The sequence below is a fragment of the Plodia interpunctella genome, chromosome 15 (genome assembly GCF_027563975.2).
Source record: "Plodia interpunctella isolate USDA-ARS_2022_Savannah chromosome 15, ilPloInte3.2, whole genome shotgun sequence".
Taxonomy (NCBI): Eukaryota; Metazoa; Arthropoda; class Insecta; order Lepidoptera; family Pyralidae; genus Plodia; species Plodia interpunctella.
In genome coordinates, this window is record NC_071308.1 from 1,749,305 (window position 1) to 1,767,155 (window position 17,851).

Below are 17,851 nucleotides of genomic sequence, written 5' to 3' on the forward strand. Positions count from 1 at the left end.
AAACATAAACTACGTTTTTTATAATCAACCCCCAGAAGTCTGCTGTAGGGGATGAAAGTTTGTATGGGAAAGTTATGTGGTTCTGTTTGCCGCGGGTGGAGCCGCGGACAATTAGATACTTTTATGTGGAATACAGGTCTACCACTTTTATAAGTTACACCGATGTACCTACGCAGAAGTATAATTTTTGTACGGCGCGAAAATATTTTAGCTAATCAGAGCGCGCCATGTTTGTTTACCCGCGAACAGAGCTGTCCGCTATTGTCTGAGTCCGCGCCGGCGCGTCGTACGCACGAATCAATGATTGATTTTTTGAATCTTAAGACTTATGTCCTAGTAATATGGTCGTTATTTTATTGAGTTTGTATTCGGTTTGAATCGGCGGTAGGACGCGCTATTCTGCACCATCGAATATTGCCGATGTAACTTATAAACGTGGTAGTACTGTAAAACCATAATAATTTTGGTATTGTCACTGACGAGTGGTGTAATGGTAAAAAAACAATGCCAGAAATACAGTTTCACTATCGGCTAAAAGTTCGACGAACGTGGTGAATTCACACATTGCTGCTTTTCTTTGCGGCAATAAAAAGACTCACATACAAATTACGCAATATACGTTGACTCGCGTCCGCATTTGTTGTAGTTATCAACACAAATTGTATTGCAAATTGTGATAACTAAACAATCTGGACAAGCACTAATTAGTGCGAGTCCAAGTATTTATTTAGCACCTGCACTTTACACACTCACTACCATACTAATAGGAGCCATGCTTAAACTCAAAAATATTTTGTGCTAATGCTAATAGGTATATAGATGATATTTTTGTTACTATCGTAACTTATATAATATGTGATAATATCGGAGGAAAATAATCGTTTTTGTTTGCTTAAACGAGCCGGCCAGAGGGCTTAGTGCGTATTTGCATTTCACTTCTCACTAATCAAGTGCGACACAGCGAACCAATCACATTGCGGTGTGGTTGTCGTTGCGTCACAGTGGCGCACTGTGATTGGTCAGGTGCGTCTCACTGCGAATCGACTCAATGGTGAGATGTAAATAGCAAAGTCGCACTACGCACACTGTTCTCTGTAATTGTCAATAATTTTGCATTGGAATGGAATCGCAATGGAATTTTCTGCATGATAGCCAAATTCTAGTGAACACTAAGTGACATGCATCACTCGTCCTCCGTTGCGACGATGCAGGACGTTGCAGCTTTGTCGTGCTCCCATGTTTTCTATAGGGTTTGACACTGACATGCGTTGACGTACAGTCGACCGCAAGTCAAGTTACCCCGCATTGATCTGTATGTCGCGGTAATAGGGGCGAGTTTGCAAAAAAAATATAGGAAGATTGATGTGCCGTTGACTGTACTTCGAAAATTCATACAATTTCTGCGTCGTCGGACGTCGAAACGAGCAATGGGGCATGACTCTATGTAGGAAAAAAATCCCGGAATCGAAGCATCGGGGCATACTAGTATTAAATAAAATTTGTAATAAGTTATTTTAATTTGACGACCTCGGTGGCGCAGTGGTAAAGTGCTTGCCTCTGAACCGAGAGGTCCCGGGTTCGATCCCCGGTCGGGTCATGATGGAAAATGATCTTTTTCTGATTGGCCCGGGTCTTGGATGTTTATCTATATATGTATTTGTTATAAAATATAGTATCGTTGAGTTAGTATCCCATAACACAAGTCTCGAACTTACTTTGGGGCTAGCTCAATCTGTGTGATTTGTCCTAATATATTTATTTATTTTATTTATTTATTTAGTTATGTATTAAATAATTTATCAATGTAAGTTCTGTTCAAAATATATACAAGAAAATAATTTCAACACTTAAGTTCACGCCAGGGTAGAAATCCCTGGAAGCGGCGCTAGTCGTTGACAACAACAACGTTGCCGATTTATAATTAGTTCCACATTTATTTACGCGGGACATCTGTTATGGCGCGGAATCTACCTTGAGGAAATGAGGACTGTGTCAACATTGGGTTTTTATCAACCAATCTTGACCTCAATATATTTAATTAAAATTATATAATCATTATATTTGGAAGTTTTTTGCAAAGACAAAAAAAAATTGTTTGATAAAAATCCGTTCTCTTCTCTTCATAGACATGTACTCTGCTTTCATTCAGTCGATTGTAAATAAACGATTGTGAAAAATTTCTCATCTTTTCTCTTTAATTATAAAGACCGAAACACATTTTGCCTATGCACATATTTTGTGTGGAATTTTAACACAAAGTAAGATTATTTGTCTGTATATTCAATCTCCTTGAAATTTCGTATAGTTGAGAGTACGGAGAAGGAAATAGGATAATAGGTAGGTAAGAAATTCACAAGTGAACCCGCGGTCAAAAACTATTCGACGAATAATCAGAAAGGGATTAGTGAAACTACACGTAGACTAGACTAAAGCCTTTATTGTTACTTTCATAAATGGTTATAAAAACATGCGTAATATAATTTTTATTCGATTTATTCAGTCTAATACTTTTAACATTGCTAAAACATAGACCACGCTAACTCTATAGGATTGATTCGTCCACATTCGTAACTAACATTTAATGTTCATTGATGGCGTTGATAACATGAATGAGAATCCTAATGGATGGAATAAATAAACGCAAAAATACTACACCTATATTACTATATCGAATCCCAAATAGTTCTACACGTCGTCCATGATCGTGGCCAATCGACGTTTACAGTTTATATTATGTTCATTATGAATACGGGCACGGACAAGATATGAAATTAATAATGCAATAATACGATAAAATACATAAAAAATGCATCTCACATTGCGATTTTTCAGCCTGAATTGATTGATCAAAATTTATGGAAAAGTCCCGCCGATTACGCGATAAGAATGTACGACTAGTGAGGGTCGTTTTGGTAAGTCCAATCGCCCAAATAAATGTGTTGTATCTTTGTTATATATCTTGTACGGTCGCCTATTAATTTGTAATGATCATGGCCGACAGTGTACTGCAGAAGTCGTCATCACTTGAGATAGGTGAGCAGTTCTTCGACATCCTTCTTGGAGCCGAGGTAGCAGGGCGCCCTCTGGTGGATGGAGGTGGGCACCAGCTCCAGGACGGATCCCCGGCCGTCGGTGGAGAGTCCGCCCGCCTCGTTCACTATGAACGACATTGGGTTGCACTCGTATAGTAGACGCAGCTGGAAAATTTTGTTTATTTAACAGTTTATCTATACAGAGATACAAGTAAGAAACAAACAATAAAACATGCGGTTTTCACCAATAGATAAGTGTTATTTCTGAGGAAGGTTTAGGTGCATAATTTATTATGATTTGACCCTAGGAAACCGGAACTGGTCGCTAGTATTATAAAATTTAACGTGAAAAAGTGCCTGTGTAGTTCTAATTTCTGAATAAATAGTAAGCCATCGACCAGGCTAAATGGTCTGGCTTCGACCCATTGAGCTCAATGAGCTTTTTTTATCGAGTTTTTTTTATGAGAGTTATCACACATCAATAAGACTACTCGATGACTTAGTGGTGAATCGACGAGTATATATATATATATATATATACTACATATATATATATATATATATATATATATATATATATATATATATGTAGTAGTGTAGTACCTATATATTATCTGTTATAGGATGTTTTCAGAGCGTTTCGACCGCTGCGGCCGCGCTGTGCTCCGACAATTTTCTTGACGAAGGAAGCATTTTCAAAATCATTCATAAAATTGACATTATCACAATACTGATTAATAAGTTTAAAGTCACATAGTAAAACTAATTTTTGTCATTGTTAAAATTTGAAAACGTGTAATTTGACAACTCGGTCGATCCGTTTAAACGGGGCCCTTTATAACTCTATGGTTGAAACGCTCTGAGAACCAGACTAATAAAATATCCTCCAGAAAGCAGTTATACCTTTCCATTAGGCGCGGACTTTGTGGCGGGGTACAAGAAGATGCCGCCGTACTTGATGGTGCGGTGGACGTCGGCGACCATGGAGCCCACGTACCGCGCGCCGTACGCCTTGCCTGTCTTCGGGTTCTTCTTGTCGGCGACGTAGCGCCTCAGACCCTCAGGCCATTCCGCCGCGTAGCCTGAATGGAGACGTTTGTTTAGTTGTTTCATTGATGAAAATACAATATACCTCTTCTAATACTTGTAATCTGAGATAAATAAATACAACAACTTACAGGGTTACTGGTATCAAACGCAAAACTTTTTAAAGACTACTTGGATACATAAAAACAAGAAACTTTTATTCTACGACTTTTCGTGGTTCGTTTTTTATTGAAAAATTCAATTTATTTTGCGATTCTACACATCTTTACTCTATGTAATAGCCAAGCAACATAGTGTTAAAGCGGAATCGAACATAGTGTTAAAGTTTTATAGAAGCGACATTAAACCTAAAAAAGGTTTTTTTTGTATTCATTACGTTTAGATAAAAGCCGTAGAATAAAAGATGTTAGTTTCCATGTAAGAATCTTATGCACCTTTGGAAGGTTATGCGTTAGGTATCAGTAACCCTGTATATGTACAAATCACATAGATTGAGTTAGGCCTTTTAAGAAAGTTTGAAACTTGTTTCATGGGACACAACATCTAAGACCTAGGTCAATCTGAAAAAGATTCATCTTTACGTCTCGATCAGATTCGTCAATCTGAAAAAGATTTATCGAGGATCGAACCCGAGTGGGACATCCAGTTGCCATGACGACCATTAATTAGGCCACAAGCCATCAAGGAGTTACAGGTACTAGTACCTAATCGTAAATACCATTAATCATGAATACACATTGTGTTTTAATACTAAAATCGACATAATGTAAAGGGTGAGTAATAAATTTGTTATCTCATGTTCATTACAGCTCATCAAGAATCATGAACTATATTTGTTATCTGTGAGTGACTTTTGCTATTCTTGTTAGTCCATATAATACAACTGAATCTGTTATGTCTTGGAATAGCGAACTGACTTATAACGATATGCAATTACCTTCATTAGTAGAAAATATGTTGCCCCTCTCTGGGATCCTCATATTAGGGTCAGTTAGGACGAACTCTCCCAGGGACGGGTCGTACAAGAATCCGTTGACACCACGGCCTTTGAGGGCTAACACCACCATGGTAGCTGAGCCATACAGAGCGTAGCCGGCAGCTACTAACTCTTTGCCAGGTCGTAACGCGTCAGCTTCTGATGGTTCGCCTGGAGTTTGCTTCCTGAAATAGACATTTTAGAATAATTTTAAGCCTTCTACCTTTTGTATCGCATTACGTTTTAACTTTTTTTATGAACAAGTGAAATAAGGTAGTTGACAAGGTCAGAGAATAAAAAAAATGTATGACTAGAGGTCTATGTTTCGGTTAATTTTCAAAGTCATTTTAAAAATTACTGTCTTTATCGTTATCTCTTTGTACTCAATAAAATGATGTATTTATGTACTAATTGTATTAGAATCATAAACATGTTATTAGGTTCTTCAAATCAAGCGGGGAAATTACGAAATATCTTGGAGATTTTATGAAAATAAACTAAAATGATAGACTGTAACAATGCAGCTGAATGAATTTGAAATTCTTTAAAAACTAGAATTTTGTAACAAATATTAAAAAGTCATCATTCTAAATTCTGTGTAATCACTAATCACCAAACGTAAGGTTTAATGTAGCTGTCGAACAAACACCTTTCATTTTACCAAGGTGTGACGTCACTGGTTCCCGCTGTAATTGTTCTTACATTCCTGCTGTCATTTAGTATAAAGCGATTGAACAAGTCTAAAAATGAGTTATTTTATTTTTGTAATATCGTTGGAAGCATTGTCATTGTGACAGTAAATTTTTACTGGTATTTCTATTAGTACCTACTAATTCCATGCTATTAATATAATATTATATATATGCCTTCGATATCTAATATAGTCATCAAAACATGTCAACTAGCCTATTTCCCGCCATTGATTTGATGTTTGTTTAATCCCATCTTAGATCTTAGATATAGCATAGATAGCATATAGATGGGTCGCACCATCTGTTATGGAGTCAAATAATTATTTTTGAAACGCAGACATTTTCACTTTGCCTGTTTTCTTTTTTAGTCACTTCCGTAAAAATGCGTTCCGTAAAAAAAATTAAATGCGTTAGTTTTTAACATTTAATATTTTTCCGTATTAGACTGGAAGCAGCTATATTTTTATCTTTATGCCTTATACTTACCTAATAAAAATAAATAAAGCAACTACCCTAAATTAATTTAAAATAAATAAAAGTAAATACATCTACAAATACAGAAGTGAAAACAAATCAAAGGACTCACTTGTAAATTGCAAAAATGGAGCCCACAGAAACAAGACAGTCAATATTTGAGGAACCATCAAGGGGGTCGAAGCATACAACATATTTTCCACGCCTTTCTGTTTCCACCTGGAAAATACCACAAGTTATAAAGTTCACTTCAATTAATATTTATCAGACAATAATTTCTTATATAAAAAGCTGGGGTAATTGCCGGATACACCTTCACAATGTGACCCTTGATAAATGATAATAAAACCGTGTAATAAAAGCAGACTCATTAGTAAACAAACTAATTGTCCCAGACACAGAAAAAATATTTTATCTATTATGCAAAAAAAAATAGGTTAATTGATTCGGAAAATTATAATTGAACCTAATGGTCCGAAGTCTACACGAGACTCGTGTTTGTGCAATAAAATTTCGTTTACACATTTTAACAAAAACAAGGTAATTTCCGGGAATCTGTTCAGAAGATATTTCTTATCAATAACTTCACGTCGTAGTCGGCGCGACTTTCAATGTTTTTTCACAAGCACATTTCTGATTTTATTTTAATTAAGTGCTTAATTAGGTACTTTTTTGGTCTTATGCCCAAAAGTAATTCTCACGAAAACATATCGTGGTTTCTTGATCTACCGAAACTCCATTTTTTTCTTGTGGCTATGCATTATAGGTCTCCTAACGTGTATGTCAGAAAAAGGTGTCACGATGTTTGTCTGTATTCCAAGTTTATATATATTATTAATATTGCAAACTTCTCACATAAACCTTGTCCTACGAATTTGAAAATTTCCACGTCGTCCCAGTTTCTAATGATATCGTATTTTATGATAAGCATGACCTGATGGTTCACCTATCAGTTCAATCGGCTTCGTTAGAAACCGATTCTGGGTGATGGGTGAAAACATGATTTTTTATCACGAGTTGAATGCAATAAGATCTCTTTGACGACAATAAAAGCTTATGGCAAAAAATACATTTTTGTAAAAAAACTAGTTTTACCTGTATAACCGAGGAGTTCTCCTCAGATACCAGCAGGCAGGTGGTGAAGGATGATTTGAGCATGTTAATAAACAAGTCGTTGGACAACACGTCCAGCTTTTTGACTTGCTCGCCTTGCACGTTGGTGTCGCCTGAGATTCCATGCCTGGTGATAAAGTACCCTTTTTATTTCATAGTACTCGTATACTTAGATTTTAAAAACTAATTACGCAATGGACTTTGATGCGTTTTTAATAGATATGATTGATTCAAGAGGAAAGTTTACCCGTGCAAGGCCAGTATATTATACAAAGAAGTCCTCCCTATTGCGTCTGTCCTGCATGAACGCGGTAAACTCAAAAACATTTTTGTACGTTTTATACTAATTTTTAAATTAGATTGGTAGTATTCCTGAGGAAGATTTAGGTGTACGTATCATTTTATCATTTATTATTGTTTTACGGGTCGTAGTGTAATATATATGCCATAAACTCATTTTTAACGCGCATTATTCGCCGAAATTTGGCGGATTTGGAAATCATTGCTAGAATTTGATTGGGGTAAATAAAGCTCTCAAACAAACTATATAGAGCTTTATATACTCAAACATGAGCTTGCTTGGACAGGTTATGTGACTTATAGTAACATTTCTATATAACAAAAATAATTTTGGGCCTAATCTGTCGTCCTAGGCTTCGGCTAGCGTTTGATTTGAGTTCGGCGATGGTGTGTAGTCGGCATTACAATACAAGCCTAGTCCAAACACGGTCTGACATCTCCGTATTAAGTGCGTTATTATTAAGTCACGGAGACGATTTTTAGCTAAGTATTTTATTAAACACTAGCTGTTGCTCGCAGCTTCGCCCTTTGTTTGATATCATGTTCACTATTTAAAGCGGTGAAAGACAGACAAACTTTCGCTTTTATAATTTTCATATGGATTTCTTCTACTTACTTTGACAGTCTTCAAAAAAGGAGATTCTCTATTCGTTGCGAACTTTTATATATCCAAGTACCTAACTAATACCTACTAACGATTGTTTTTGCTCGCCACCAAATTATAAACGAAAATAATATACTTAATGCTTTCTTGAACGAAATAAAACAAACATTGTGTTGTGCGCTCGATGTCCACTTCCAGTCATAAAGATTTATAAACGAAAGGGACATAAATATATAATGCAACGCAAAAACATTTTGTATAAAATCTCAGGGTTACATTAATTTACGTACAATATGTAGCTAGGTTTGTGTATATGTATATAGTCATTCATCTGAATTTTAACACACTGCTCAAGACGCATAGGTACTAGCGCTACAATAATACTTTTATCAATTTATTTTAATTATTATGGAAAACTAAAAAATCCGCAAGAGATTGCAGGTGGTACACAAGCATTCCTAGCCATCAAAATATTACGCCACTAGTGTTTTTTGATGTTTTACTTATCCAATGTCATGTTGAAAAACGTCGTGACACACACATCACGCGTGCATTGATCATACATAGGCCTTATTATCGCCCTCAACTTTGTCTTGCGCAAAAATCTAACTTGGATTTTTTTATGAATACTAAGTATGGTATCTACGTAATGTAATGAAATTTTAGTTTCGTTTATTCACAAAACAGTTAAAACATAAGATATGTTTTAACTTTTTTGTGAATATTACCTAGGTAGTAAGCTAGAATATGTTTTGCCACTATTGCACGTTATAAATTTGAAATTTCAAATTGACAGAAAGAGACAAAACATATTTTAGCTTAAAGTACCTAAGTATTTGTTCTAAGTTTTTTTATGAATAACAGGGTCAGTGAACAGTGAAGTGACTAAGTGAAAGTGAATTGCACTGTCAAGTAATTATATAAGATAATTCACTGCTGTTCACAGACATCTAAGGAATAACAATGTACATACCTACTTAATGAAATATGTACATTGTACATTCTTATTATAGGTACCTACTCGTATACCTACCTACCGACCGATTTTTACCGTTCTCTCAACTACTGCTCTCAACAAACTACCTAAATCATATCGTTATAAAGTGGTAAGACGAGTGTGTCTTAAATAGTCTTTATCTCTTATTCTTAAATTGTTGATAATACCTATTATGGATTAAATGATAATACTTATTACTGTAAACAGAATTAATAATATTCTCTGTAATCTAAGTTATAACTGTACTATATTGGGCGAGCGACACAATCACTGACGCAAACAAAACAAAATCATGTTTTCGTAAAAGTTCATAGTTCAAACTTTTATAAAAACAAAACACACCCACCTAAAATATTTTTTTAAATTAAGTCAATACAGGCCACAAAAACTTGATAATTTAGACCACGTACCTAAGTATTTCATACCGTTGGTAGTCTGAATGAGAGAGAAAACAACAGTTTGGGAAAATGTTACACCCTGTTTCTTCTGCAATCGGTTCATATCAAAGTTCAATGCAGATGTACAAGGTCAACGAAAGTAAAGGTAAAGATAAAAGACAGGTATGTTAGTAAATGGACATACAATTTGGCGATGCCGGCTCTTCTCACAGCTGATTGGATAGCCTTGACTGCTGTCTGTAAGGCGTTGAGGAGCTGTGTGAGGTCTCCAGTGGCTGACGGGGCCGTCCTCTGTTGGTCCAGGACCCATCTTGTGAGGGTCATGGCGTTGACGTCGAAAGCCGGGCCTTGTTGAGTCATGATGTTGATTTTTTTACAACTTTTTTCAAAAACAAGTGCTTTCCCCCGAGAGCGGCGCGCGACTGCTGACAGCCGGCTGTGGCGGTGTAGTAGTAGCTTCACTGAAGGTCAACTAGAGTTATTCATGTTATGTAGGCTCGGAGATAGTGTGTTTTTTTTACTAAAACTTATGTAGTACTTATTGTCATTTTAATTAGGTATTCATAACTAGCCTGGCCCGTTTTCGTCAGGGGTTATTTATGATTAGTTAGGTACCTATGTACGTTTAAACCTTCGGGAATATTGCGTGATGATGATTAACATTTAAATTAACTGCTATGTTTACTGGCTACATGAGTCCCCAGAAATAGCACAAGTTAATTAGTAAGTCGAAATATGAGTTTGTATGATACCTAAACGGACTGGGAAGTAGTTTACATTCAAAATACATATATAAAAAATAATAATAGTGAATCATAATATATAAGAGAAGTAAATACATTTAACTATGTGCATTTATTAAGTATTTTTCCAGCTAGACTTCCAGAACTGGTTCTGTATGTATATATTCAATATCCGTAACTTTATCAATACTTAAACTGGCTCCTTGACTATTCTTATCTTTCTTTGATAGTAGTAGTTTTTATTTCGTCCAAGTCCGTCTCTAATAGAGGGTATAATTTATCTTGGGATGATGAAACGAAGACTATACCTATGTACTTTCCAACATTTTTAGTTATTTTTGTTTCGTAGGTGTAGGTAGAGTGGATACCCCACATCTACATATAACCTAATGAAGTGATTGACTTTATTTTCAAGTCAATAGAAATAAATAATAATAAATAAATAAATATATTACAACGAATCACACAGATTGAGCTAGCCCCAAAGCAAGTTCGAGACTTGTGTTTAACAAATACATATATAGATAAACATCCAAGACCCGGGAAGTCAGCAATCAGTAAAAGATCATTTTCCATCATGATTCGACCGGGGATCGAACCCGGGACCTCTTAGTTTAGTGGCAAGAACCTTACCACTGCGCCACCGAGGTCGTCAGAAAGGTACCTCGATGGTCAATAGAAAGAAAGAAAAATCTTTTTTCTTGTTGTTTTTTTGTGAGGTGCAGGTCCTAATCGGGCGGTATGCTTGTTTCCCTGGCTGTTCATTTACTGACCTTTTGCTTAAAAATACACGATGTTAATTACTGACATTGACAGTAACAGCAAAGATGTCAGAAGGGGTGAAGGTGACGCGAAGCGGCCATTTGTAAATAAAGAAAACAAATAATTTGTGAAATGGCTCCAAAACTGAAATTTGCTGAAGGTATTTGTTATATCAAAATATATAAAAGACTAACAGGACTATTGATCATCATGCCATGTAAATTTATCTATAACGCACAGTAAAATGAAATATTTTTGTAATTTCAGGCGAAAAAGTGTTGTGTTTTCATGGGCCTTTGATTTACGAGGCAAAATGTCTAAAAAGCTCGGTAACAAAAGATAAACATGTCCGATACCTTATCCATTACGCAGGATGGAACAAAAAGCAAGTATTTTCAATTGTATATTATTTAAATTAATATTTTTCTAACCTCTTGTTGAAGGCTTTGGTAACGAATCACTTGTTTATGGTTGAATCAACTTTTAAAGTACTCCTTTCGTGTCCTCACGAGATAAAAAAAAAAAAAACAATATAAAATAAGAATATTTTCAAAATTTTGCGGGTATTTTATGGAATAAAATGCTTAGATGTTATGTTACATGTTTTTATGTAAACAATAGAAATGTTCATGGTAACACAGTAGAATGTCATTTATTATGTGATAAATAATGAAAAAGAAAGTCTGATTATTATTGTTAATGTTTACTGTTTGATTACAGCCAACCAATAATACAATTCATTGAAATAATATATTGTGTTTTATTCCATAAAAATAAGTCCTAAGTTTAGTAATGTGAGAGATCCACAATAATAAAGATTACAAAATATCCAAAAATGTAACAATAACTTTGCAGATATTATAAAAACATAAAATTCAATCAATTTCCTAAATGACACTACCATAACTTTATTCAAATATCTAAATGTTAATTTTAAAATAATTATGTTCATATACACTGAAAGGATCACTTTAAAAGTTGATTGTCCCTTATATCTATGAAGTAATTTTGACATGATCATTTGAAAGTTATAATTTTAATGTTGTGGAAATTAGGAAATAACTCTGTTGCAAATATTTTTTCAGTTGGGATGAATGGGTTCCCGAGAGCAGGGTATTGAAGTATAACGAAGCAAATGTGCAACGGCAGAAGGAAGTACAGAGGGTGCATTCAGCACAACCAGCCAAAACTAAAAAAAGTAATAATATTTTGTTAAATATTATATGTTAAAAATTAAAAATTGAACTTGTGTAAGTTGTATCTCAAAAATATCATGCAAACACCTGATAAGTGGAAGGATTGTAGCAGCAGCAGAAGTAACCACTTAGTGCACAATCCAAAAAATATATATACTAGCAGCCTGTCCCGGCTTCGATTGTATAAAATCTTCTTAAATTGTGCACCATTGTGTTGTAAAATTTCCTCAGTGAAAACTACATGATAATATATTTTTTTAAATCTAGTTTTTGTCGAGGCTTCAGTTGCTTGGTGCGACTATGCCAGCCGAATGGGGAAATTACATTAAAATCTGTGCAATCGTTTTTGTGTTTATTGTGAACAGACATGATGCAGCAGAGGACTTTGACATAATATGTAAGGAAGAAACCAGAATGCATAGAGGATATCTTTAACCTTATCCAAGACACAGCTAACTGGCTAAGAAAAATAAATATTTTTCTATTTCTAAAACGGAATGTTACCTTTTGAACTTAATTATTTATTCTATTGACCATACAAGTAATGGTGGTTTATCAGTTTTATAGTTTGCTAATTTTTATTTCAATAACAGTAGATGTAGACCCGAACAACTATTCCATATTTTTTGTGTTAAATTGCTTCAACCAAATTTTGGACATTTAGGATTGAAAGATTGAAATGATGATTAAATAAATTAAAATAATGACAAATTCTTTGTGTAATTTACAGCTCCAGCGAAAGGTCGTAAATCTGAAGCTGCCAGCGCGACTCCGGCTCGAGAAGAGTCCAGGGCTTCCACACCTGCAGGTACTGTCTTGTATTTATTTATTTATTCAACAAATTAAATCTTATCATTACATATAAACAAATGAGATAGATAAGCAATAAAATTCAATCTGAATTCATTAAAAATTTTCAATTATATAAAGCTGTTCTTATGAATCAGCTCAAAGTACATTTAAAGATGTCCATTCTTGCTAAAATGAAATATATTTGATTATATTTGCTATGCTTAGAAAAGTTCAATACTATCTGTAATTTTAAAATCTCTGTAACACTTGGATTGCATGTATATGATATATCTTTGGGAATAATGTTTTATTGATGGATTCTTATTTATAAAATCTCACACCAGTGTTAGCAATAACACACTCAATATGAAGATGATTGATAACAAAAGATTTTTGTATATTTTCTGAAGTGACTTGTCATGGAAATATTTTAAATTTATAGAAAAATTTAAAATATTTCCAAACTTTATAAATAAAATTACATCAATATGAGGTTCATAACATTTTTAGTATACGTCATTTAAAATTTATAAAAAATTATTCATTGAGCTACCCAAATTCATTGCAAGCTCGTCACTATAGAGATTCATGCAGGGTAAATTGTTGTGCTGTTGACTGGATCTATTTCTCATTTTTGTTTGAACATGAAAATGTCATTATGATTTTTAGTTTGTCTATTTCAAAGGAAAATTCAATATTTGTTTTCTAAAAAAAAAAAAGATTCTATTTGGAAAAATTTCTGAACACAATTTGACATTACAATAGTCGTGTCAAATCTATACCATCCAGAATTCACTGTCACGTGAAAATTGCCCCAGGTTTAAGTATTGCGAATCTGTTGAAAATCTTGAGAATTTTTAAAATCACAGATTGATTTGATAACGTTGAGATCGAGAAAATTTAGAAATAGTTATATATAAATAGAAATAGGGATATCTTGTAAGATATATTCGACGGTGGGATGAAGGTGTTGAAGCGCGGTTGTGTGCCGTCCGCAGGCGCTGGCCGCGAGGCGGACGCGGCGCGGGCGTTGGCTGCGGCCGCCGCCGACTCCGGCTCCGACCAGCCCAAGTCAGTGTCTTTGTTTTGTTTGCCGGCTGTTCTTTTTGATGTTGTGACTGTGACAAAAAGAAATGCAGTATATATCTAACACTATCTAACCCAGTTATGTAGGTCGGAATCGCAAAATTCGGCGAACTGTTTCTGATAGTGTGGAGCAGGCATTATACATTTGGACTTAGCTTAGTCACTAGATGAAGCATCAATTAATGCTTTCTTCTTCCTTGACACTCGTTATACGCATATTCTAAGTTGTATTCGGAGCTGTGACGATGTGGTTAAATGGGTTCAGTGTCAAATATAAATCTTACAATTTTGAAGATTCGCCTGTGATTTTAATGCTAATCCATTGGAATGCTCTTGTTGCCTATTAGCCAAGGCTATATGTCCCTTAATCGTCTCATACGATATCCACGAAAGGATATACAGTGGTTATATTATAGGAAGGGGAAAACCCCGAAAACGGATTTTATTTCAATTAAAAATTCAAATTGATATTTTCAGGAAGAAGCGCGGCCGGCTTGACATATCAATAGAATCCGAAGAGCAATACCTAGCAAAGGTGGAGGTCAAGATCAAAATCCCTGAAGAACTGAAAGTGTGGCTGGTGGACGACTGGGACGTGATCACGAGGCAGCAGAAGCTGGCCATCCTGCCCGCCAAGCTCACAGTCCAACAAATAGTTGACAACTATCTAGCGTTCAAGAAATCAAGCAAATCCCACAACCAAGCGAAAGAATCCGTTTTAGTCGACATCACTGAAGGAATAAAAGAATATTTCAACGCAACGTTGGGATCTCAACTCCTGTACAAATTCGAAAGGCCGCAATATAGTGAGATATTACAAGAATACCCAGACACACCGATGGCTCAGATATACGGATCTATACATTTGCTAAGATTATTTTCAAAAATGGGTCCGATGTTGGCCTATACGGCTTTAGATGAGAAATTGTTACAGCACGTTTTGACACATATACAAGACTTTATGAAGTACATGGTGACGAATAGATCGACATTGTTCAACTTGCAAGATTATGGGAATGCAACGCCCGAGTATCACAGGAAAGTGCAGTAGTTTTTTATTATAGTGGTAATATTTATAATTATGTCATCGAATTTTGAACTATTTGATATTAGTTGTGTTTGCAAGTTGTTCATATCAGATAGTCCAAGTTTGGATTTCGGTGTAACTTTTATTATTATAATGAACTGAGTAAAATATGACCGTCTTGTATTACGAAATTGTTTTATTGAGTACTAGCTGCGCCCCGGGACTTTGCTCCCGTGGGAATTCCGGGATAAATAGTACCCTATGTGATTTTACCCGTGCGTCCAAATTTCATATCAATCCGTCCAGTAGATTTTGCGTGAAAGAGTACTTAACAATGATAGGTACACACATTTTCGCATTTATAAATATTAGTAGTATGCAATCTGCAACTATTGTAATGATAATCGTCAATGACATAGATTTTATGATTGAATACTTATAATATTACAAGTGAAAAAGAATTTAAATTAGAATAAAATGTAGTTAAATTCTGCCTATGTAGATGTGGGCTTAATTCATGTAGGTTGATAGTTGATATATTTTTATCAAACGTTAAATGTAACATTGTTCGCACGGGAAATAATATTTTCTTTGTACATATTTTGATTTGATTCAATAATCACTACATATAGTATGAAACAAAGTCGATTCCCGCTGTCTGTCCCTAGATCTTTAAAACTACCTAACGAATTTTGAGGCGGGTTTTTTAAATAGATAGATTCAAGAGGAAGGTTTGTATTGCACCCAGGCGAAGCCGGGACGGGTGACTGGTATTACTTATAAAGCTTTTCTAGGGAGGCAGTGATATAGGTATCTATGACTGTAGGTATAATTTTCCCATCTAAATCAAAAGTTGTCTAGATAAAAATTACTTAGTACTGCGCAACATCTTGTAAACAAGATACTATGTCACGAAACAAATTTCTTAAAAGAGTTACAAATTAAAAATGTGAACATTCACGATTTTATATACTAATATAATATTCCTTATCCCTAAAATATCAAAGGATAATACAGTTTATCTTATGTAACATGTCGCTTAGGTGCAGGCTAAAGATTTTTCAATAGTGTTTCCTTACTTTCCTTACAACCTACAACCACAGCTTACAGCGACATCTAGATTTAAACATGTGATATTTTCATTGTAGTTCTGAGTGTTTCACTTTTTCAACGAGATTATCGCCAACGTCCATACCACGTTGAAAACACCGGTTCTCGTCCGATCACCGAAGTTAAGCAACGTCGGGCGTGGTCAGTACTTGGATGGGTGACCGCCTGGGAACACCACGTGATGTTGGCTTTTTGTAATTTTTATACTATGTTCGTTAAATTATTTTATGTAATTACTTTTGAATAATTTTTTTTATGTCTAGATAGTGCGTACAATGAAATTTGATATATTAAATTCATATAATATTAATTGGTACTGATATTAAATTCATATACTAATTGGACTGGTACTTATTGTCAAGGCAACCCTTGACAATAAATACCAGTCGATTTATAATCATTTTATGTAGGTATATCTACAATATGCAGTGAGAAAGTTTATAAGGCTAGCATCCCGAAATTCCCACGGCGAAGTCTAGCAGAGCTAGTTTTGTAATAAGCCGATATAATTACGGAAACAAAATCGGATGATGCGTAGGTGTTGCCGTAGTATGATGATGTCTTTATCAGTGTAGGTCAATTAACATTTATCAAAAACTTTGTAATATGCATTACGTTGTGACAGACAATACTATACACATATTTATAAACATATTTCTCGCGTCATAATCATAGTAAACTTGAAAAATAACATCTGCTCATAGAAATGGTGACAAGGTTCGCCGGCATATGGCGCCGATCCGATAACATTGGGCATTGCGAAGTTATGGCGGGAAAGAATACCCCGTACTGACAGGTAATAATTGTAAGATTTAAAAAATAAAAGACGCTTCGCTCTATAAGTAGCAGAATTTGAATGTATGTATGTATGGATTGATGAGTCACTTCAGTTTTTAAAAGGAAATATTGGTAGTCGTGGCATTATTTAAGCATAGAAATAGGATTTTTTTACACCTTGTGGAAATCTTTTATAGTCGTGGTTTTATTTGCTCTGGATCGTTCAACCCCTGTTTCCTACGGGAACAGTTATTTTTCCGGGATGAAAGGTACCTTTTCCATACAACAAAATACATGCAGGCAAAATTTCAAGAAGATTGGTTGAGTAGATAAACGTGAAGAGGTAACAAACAAAATTTCTTTCGCATTTATAATATTATTTAGGATTAGGACACCTCAATACTTGCCGCCGCGGCGTCTTAAATATTGAAATGATTCTGATGTGAGGACTTGTGAAAACGTTATCAGGGTCCACTAGCCATATAAGGGTGGAATTCGCGCGCGCGAGGTCGCCTGGCGCTAGCACTCCGGTGTTTACGATTACAACTGCATTCGAGGCTGCCCACAGACTTGTCAGGATACAGAATTGTCGGAAAATTGGCTACGTTATTTCACTGGATAAAAATGTATAAAGTTATTAGTATAGTTAGAACTATGAAAGCAGATGGTTATATCGGAAGAGGAAGGCCTAAAAGGAGATGGATGAATTGTGTAAGGAAAGATAT

The 17,851-nt window shown here is 35.0% G+C and overlaps 2 protein-coding genes and 1 non-coding gene across 3 annotated transcripts; 2 read left to right on the forward strand and 1 right to left on the reverse strand.

The window, feature by feature from the left end:
* Positions 1 to 2,417: 2,417 nt before the first annotated feature.
* Positions 2,418 to 10,089, reverse strand: fbp (fructose-1,6-bisphosphatase). Its single transcript, XM_053755928.2, has 6 exons — positions 9,818 to 10,089; positions 7,317 to 7,461; positions 6,334 to 6,440; positions 5,017 to 5,240; positions 3,936 to 4,114; positions 2,418 to 3,197 (listed from the first exon to the last, which is right to left on the reverse strand). Exons 1-6 carry the CDS (start codon positions 9,991 to 9,993, stop codon positions 3,021 to 3,023), a joined length of 1,008 nt encoding a protein of 335 aa, XP_053611903.1. The 5' UTR covers positions 9,994 to 10,089; the 3' UTR covers positions 2,418 to 3,020.
* A 1,096-nt stretch (positions 10,090 to 11,185) lies between these two features.
* MRG15 (MORF-related gene 15) lies at positions 11,186 to 15,425 on the forward strand. The gene is made up of 6 exons (XM_053755929.2): positions 11,186 to 11,298; positions 11,406 to 11,523; positions 12,224 to 12,336; positions 13,065 to 13,142; positions 14,125 to 14,197; positions 14,690 to 15,425. The coding sequence occupies exons 1-6, from the start codon at positions 11,271 to 11,273 to the stop codon at positions 15,261 to 15,263; spliced, it is 984 nt and encodes a 327-aa protein (XP_053611904.1). The 5' UTR covers positions 11,186 to 11,270; the 3' UTR covers positions 15,264 to 15,425.
* Positions 15,426 to 16,420: 995 nt separating this feature from the next.
* LOC128676207 (5S ribosomal RNA) lies at positions 16,421 to 16,539 on the forward strand. The gene has a single exon (XR_008405380.1). It is a non-coding gene; the product is annotated as a 5S ribosomal RNA (ribosomal RNA).
* Positions 16,540 to 17,851: the final 1,312 nt, after the last annotated feature.

Bases quoted from the DNA above. Each gene is read 5' to 3' on its own strand.
- MRG15 (XM_053755929.2), top strand. From the start codon at position 11,271: ATGGCTCCAAAACTGAAATTTGCTGAAG. The intron at 11,299-11,405 runs GTATTTGTTATA...TTGTAATTTCAG, and splicing joins AAAACTGAAATTTGCTGAAG to GCGAAAAAGTGTTGTGTTTT. The intron at 13,143-14,124 runs GTACTGTCTTGT...TGCCGTCCGCAG, and splicing joins CAGGGCTTCCACACCTGCAG to GCGCTGGCCGCGAGGCGGAC.
- fbp (XM_053755928.2), bottom strand. From the start codon at position 9,993: ATGACTCAACAAGGCCCGGCTTTCGACGTCAACGCCATGACCCTCACA. The intron at 4,115-5,016 runs GTAATTGCATAT...GTCTCCATTCAG, and splicing joins CATATTTTCTACTAATGAAG to GCTACGCGGCGGAATGGCCT. The intron at 3,198-3,935 runs GTATAACTGCTT...AAAATTTTCCAG, and splicing joins AGTCCGCGCCTAATGGAAAG to CTGCGTCTACTATACGAGTG.